The 6000-nt window shown below is 44.0% G+C and overlaps 1 protein-coding gene across 3 annotated transcripts in view; it reads left to right on the top strand.

Moving 5' to 3' along the window:
• Positions 1–449: 449 nt before the first annotated feature.
• ARHGAP42 (Rho GTPase activating protein 42) overlaps positions 450–6000 on the top strand; it is a 562306-nt gene continuing 556755 nt past the window's right edge. For all 3 annotated transcript variants that reach the window (XM_069202384.1, XM_069202385.1, XM_069202383.1), the window contains exon 1: positions 450–1077. In XM_069202384.1, coding sequence (XP_069058485.1) covers positions 924–1077 — 154 coding nt within the window. In that variant the 5' untranslated portion in view covers positions 450–923. The remainder of the gene's footprint in view (positions 1078–6000) is intronic.

Raw genomic sequence — 6000 nt, 5'->3', positions numbered from 1 at the left:
CCCGGGCACAAAGATGAATTGACATCCATGCAAGGGGCCCCATCGTTTTGCGTTTCACCAGTGATTTAAATTGCCTTGCCGACATACAATAGCAACCCTGAAGCTGTCTAAAAATGTCTCTCTTTTTCTGCTTCTTAGAATATTAGCAACAGTTTTGCTATTTATTACCACCGTGCCGCTTGTCCCGGATTGCCTACAGCAGATATGCATCCCAGATTCCGAAAATGCACGACTCCCCTTCCAAGCAGATGTCCAGGGATGGGGAAGAATCTGTGGCAGGAAGGTGTGGCCTTGCAGGGCAGGGGGCTGCCAAGGGAAGCCCATGAGAGGCGGGATTAACTCCTGCACAGAGGTCAACCTACTCGTCAGGCCATCCACGGGCCTCTAATGCACAGCTGCACACCTAAAAAAACATAGTCGAAAGGTTTATTTCTTCTGCTGCAGCCCAAGGAGGGGGCGCTGCTGAGCGAGGTTCTTCGTGGATCTGGGAAAGGGGTCGGGCTGTACGTGTGGTGGAGACCGAAGAGGAGACGGAGGGAGGGGGCAAGGGTGAGAGGTGAGGAGAAAACGTCGGTAAATGGAAGCGAATTGGATAAAGGGGAGGAGGTGAAAGGAGGAAGAGAGGGAAAGAGGGAGGCGGACGGGAGAGAGTGGGAAGGAGGAGATTGGGAGGGAGAGGGTGAGAGCCCCGAGCTGCCGGAAGTGTCTGAGCGCAGAAACATTCAGCAACTCCGCCGAGAGTCTCAGCCCCGCAGACTTGGTGCAGCCAACATGCAGCCGGCCGACAGTGACACCCAGCATCTGCAGGCTGAGGCGCTCCCCGCCGCGGGAGAGAGACACTAGTGGGGAGCTCCGGCCCCGGCGGACAGCAGAGGGTCGCCCCTTGCGCACTTCCCTCGGAGTCTCGGCGCCCCGCTTGTGCCATGGGGCTGCCCACCTTGGAGTTCAGCGACTCGTACTTGGACAGCCCGGACTTTCGGGACCGCCTGAAGTGCCACGAGATCGAGCTGGACCGAACCAACAAGTTCATCAAGGAGTTGATCAAGGACGGCAGCATGCTGATCGGTGCTCTGCGAAGTAAGGCGCCTTGCAAGAGGGGGGTAGGGGGTTGGGGGCTGGGGGAGGGGAGAGGCGGGGCACGCCGGTGGGTGGGCTGCAGCATTCTTTTGTTTGAATGGATCCAGGGAAGTGCTTCTCTGCTGGAAACAGGCAAAACAAAAACAAAACGAGTTTTCGCGGAGCTCACCCCTCTTTGTCTGGATTCTCCCCAGGGGGTTGTGTGTTTTGGTTAGAGAGGTGCTCTCCATGAAAAACGCAAATTTGTTCTTTGCAACTTTTTAAAATAGAGCTTATATCGTGGCAAAGTTTTTCCAGTAATGTCCACCTAATGGCCATCATTTATTCTACGAACTTCGATCAATAGAGGAAAGTGAACTAATGAATTTGAGACGTGCATGAGTCCTCTGGTGGTGTTATCCACATAGCGCTCTAAATCCTGCAGCCTTGAAAGGTTCAGCCAGGGTTTAATCAGCTGCTGTGGAGCACATCTGGTTTAACGTCTGACGTCTGGGACCTGAACACCTAGCTCGTGCCATCTCGCATTCCAGGACAAAGGAAAGGGGCCCAACGCCATCCGTCGCCACAAATGGTGCCTCACTCAGGATGTGCAGTTAGGTCAGTTTGCACTGAATACTTAATCGAAGCAGACTCGCTGTTTAGGAAGCTTAGGTTGTCCCTTGTTATTTATATGCCTCAGCTTTGTACATGACGTTTTATTTTTTGGGGGTTCTTACCTAGCACGAACTCGACCCGGAGGCGGTGGAGCGCTTTACATGAGCACCAGTTACGTTACACAGGGACACATTCATCTTTTGGTAGACACGGGGGAAGAGGTGATTTGCCCAGAATCTTGAGCCCGCGCGGAGACTCGAACCGCAGCTCCAAGGTCGGCAGCTCTGGCCTTCACGCCACATCCTCTCCTCTTTACTTTAGTCATTTAAATGGCATTACTGGATATTTTCTTTTGTAAAGTGGAACTATCAGCTGACTCCTAAACTAGAATCTGTTTCCAGGTTTCAGCTCATAGGCTCTTCGTTATTATAGTGAGTATATGAAGGTCCCAGAATGCTAAATTGTCCTAATGATCAGAAGAGGTTGGGGCTGGTGACATTTGCTTCTTTGGCAGCGGTGTGATCCAACTTTTAAGAGAGTTACTTGGAATAATTAACCATGAGTTTGTGGCCTCGTTATCTGGGTGCACTGTAGCGGTACCTAGGTTCCCGCGTATCATCAGTCATTAAGCACTGAGTGGCAAGTTGGTCAGACCCACGACTGATGAATTTAAATATACGATTCTATCATGCTTAGTACTATCAGCTGAAAAAAACGGGACTATATGAACTCTGTGGGGCATTTTCAGTACAGGGAGCAATCTAGAACAGTCCTTGGGCATTACACACACTTCCCAGGCAAGGAGGACATAGCTTTGAATCTTCAGTAAAACATGCCTTTAAAATGGGGCTATGAGTTTTTTTTTTTTCTGGCTGCTTGTGGGATGCACTAATTGAAAGTACTGTCCGCAGAGCTATGCCTCTTGTTTTAAGAGTAGACGTTGCATGAAGGCCCCGAATAAAGTCCTACTTTTATGTGATGAGAGCATGAAACAGCCCAAAACTACACATATGCGAGATTCAGACTTGGAGGGGTCCCTGGGGTGAAAGTGAAAAGCACAAAGGTTTTGAACTAAAAGTGAAGACATACCTCGAAGGGAAGAGATTTATTAGCCAGCCCTTGAGCAACGTTGGCTGGTTCCAGTTAGATCTGCTTTGATCTCGGCGTTGGTGCTTTTTATACAGTGGTGAGGGAGGCCCTCCTTTCAAGTGACAAGGTGAACATTAAAAAGGGGGTCCCTCCTCTTTACGGTTAATCTACTGGTGTTTGAAGCCCACCTTGATTTATTTAGGAGGGGATTGACTGTAAAATGATGCCAGAGGCTGTTTGCTTGGAATTTGATTTACTCGTGTCAAAACATTCCTGACAATTTCAAGACCCCAGTTCGATCGATCATTAGTTCTTTAATATGCTATTCATTCAATCACCCGTCAAAAGCGTTCTTTCCTTATAATTCCTGTGGATTAATAAATAAATGAAAATGTCTATATTGCATGTTTCTGCAAACAGAGTGGCCTCAAACATTGCCCAGAAAGCAGGGATGGTCCTTAGTTTGGGTGAGTCTCACCACTTTGGGGACACATTACCAAGTGCATACTTTACAGGCTCTTTTGGCATTTGTATTTTAATGTCATCTTTTGAATGCCTACAGTGTTTTTAATAATGCACCGGAAGTGGCGTGAGTGCTACATAAAAGCAATTCATAAATAAAACGTGAGTTTGTAATCCTCTTTCCACTGGGCACGAATAGCTATTGACCAGGGTTGTCCTAGCGTTGGTCTAGGAGGGCCTAATCCATGGCAGATTTTCAAGAGAATCACTGAATATGTAAACAATGAGATTTTTAGATTTGTACAATGTTCATAGAGGCTAAACACTGCAGTTTTGCACATTCATAGTCACACATTCCATAAGGAGTCCTCTTGGTTGCTTAATTACACACAAGTGTTCAGTAAATCCTATAAACTTATTGTATATCAGAGCTGGATGAGATGTTAGAATTTATGTTGCAAAGACCATTTCTACAGCTTTGATTTTCAGATGCTCTTTGTAACATGTATATAATCTAACTGGCCGGCTCAGTGAATGCTCAGCTCATTGCTGGAAGCCCATGCAGCTTTCCATTCTTCCGAAGGTCGATCACCATTAAACTGGGAAATAGTAATGCCTACTATTTGTGATTTTTGTAAACGGCTGAGGTGTGGTATGAAGTGTTTTATAAAATATATGACTACTATTATCACTTTCACAATTAGTGCTATAGAAATATATGTTTCAATTTCTATATATCTTAGTAGAGACTTTACCCACCAAAGCGGAAGTTCATTAATCATTTGGGATGACGAATCCATGTGTTTTGAGTTCTCTGGCCAGTGGTCAAGGGTCAAGGCATGACTCAGAAACAACGTCAGAGGTCCCAGTTTAGCATCTTTTTGTGGACAAACTAGTCCCAGATTGGTGAGTTCCTATGATGTTTTTGCATCCTGAGTACCAGGAGGAAGTCTCTGCAAGAAATGATACCATTAAGAAAGATGTTCTGACTGGAAGAGTGTTTTGAGGTCCCAGCCATCACTCACATAAACCAAGCTGTTGACTTTTCAGAAACTCAGAGATAGTTCAGAATTGTACCTACTTAATTTGGGCTCTTCTCAAAACATTCATTTGGTTCCGGCCGATCTTCACCATGCAGAAGACATGAATTGTATTTATTTGTCAACTGTTCCCATATTTTGAGGGTGACGTTTCTGTCAATTCTGTTTTTTCAACCCACCGCATTAAGCTTGCAAAGACTTGTAGTTCCACTTGAGCCATAATAAATATGGACCTGCAGGTCTCTGCATGGGCAGGGGGTTGGTTAAACAGACAGGGCTCATATCGCATCACATTCATTTATGGTGACATTTTATATCTGTTATGTCATTTTATGTTGTTTGGGTAGCGTTGGAGTAACACGCGGATGCTTCCTAGAACTCCTATGACTGCAATAACGTTTCATCTGAATTTCTCCTAATATATGAGGACACTCTGCTACAGTGGAGTGCAGTCCACCTTCAGTCAACTACTTACAACACAATAAAATACCTAGGCTTTTTGGTAATGTGCAAATGGGAGACTATTTTATGTGGGACATTTTTTTTTAGATTTATATTGTCAGACTTTGACCTTAATATGATATGGGAGGCTTTGACTTTTACACAGTATGAAGATGAATTGACATTGACAGAGTATGGATCTACTTTGATTGTGATGCATATTGTGGGATTTTGATTTCAATAGATACTAGGAACCTTTGAACTTGTTTGAAAGGGTTATCTTTCTTTTGATGACTAATTTGAGTCATTCTGAAAAGGTGTTCCTGAAATCACTTCCCCTCTTATTCTTTCTAGAACCACTTGCTAAGTAGTGTAGCTTGTATTTGTTATAGTGTATGTTGAGCATTTTCAAGTTGTGGATGAGTTATACTCTTCTGGGCCTGCTATCCCTGTGCTGTCTGTTGGGCAATAATATTTAGAGAACCATGAAAGAACTGCTAGAGAGCACAAGTGAATCATCATCTATGGTATAAAATCAATTTTTGTCTGGAATGGAAAAATGGTTTGAATTTTTTTTAAGTTAATTGTGTTATCCATCACTCATTGCTGCACGGACTTTAATTCTTCCTTAGCGGGTCCGAAGAATATAAAAATCATTGTAGATGGAGGACCCAATGCATACGTTTTTGCTATGACTTACAGTTGAAGTGCCCCTGACTTATCCTGCTGATAGTAAACTCTTAGTGAATCTGCCCCGAGCATTCAAGTTTCTTAAAGAACCTTCAAAATAGCTGTTTGTTGAAAAAATTGATCTATGAATATTATTAATGATTCCATGGTACTTTGACAACGATTGTATTGTTGACATCCATGTGCGTAGACTCTACAAGGCAGTGAAGAGTTACTGCTCAGTGTAACCAATCAGCAAAGAGACCTGCATCCTATTTCGAGTTTTTGAACACATTTTATTTATCTTGCAGTTCGCACAAAGAACACAAATTGCTAATTTTAAACATATTGCTACTTGTGTAGGTCTTATAGTATTTCCTCTAAGCAACTACGTATCTTTTCTCATTGTCCGCATGGGCCTTTCCTAGCCCAGTATCAACAACATGTTAACTCAACATCTCCATCTTGTTGCTCAAATGCGCAGGACTTAATTTAATAATTTACTGATAATTAGGATGAGCTGTTATGGAAGTAAATCAGTGTACGACAGGAATACAATTGGATATAGTGTGCAGCAAATTGTATTCCTTCAAGCACGTAGTCAGTAAAGGTATTAGCATACACACCT

This window comes from Pleurodeles waltl, chromosome 8, assembly GCF_031143425.1.
Source record: "Pleurodeles waltl isolate 20211129_DDA chromosome 8, aPleWal1.hap1.20221129, whole genome shotgun sequence".
In the NCBI taxonomy this organism is placed as follows: Eukaryota; Metazoa; Chordata; class Amphibia; order Caudata; family Salamandridae; genus Pleurodeles; species Pleurodeles waltl.
Note: the sequence above shows the minus strand (reverse complement) of the source record. Positions and strands in the feature narration are given on the sequence as shown.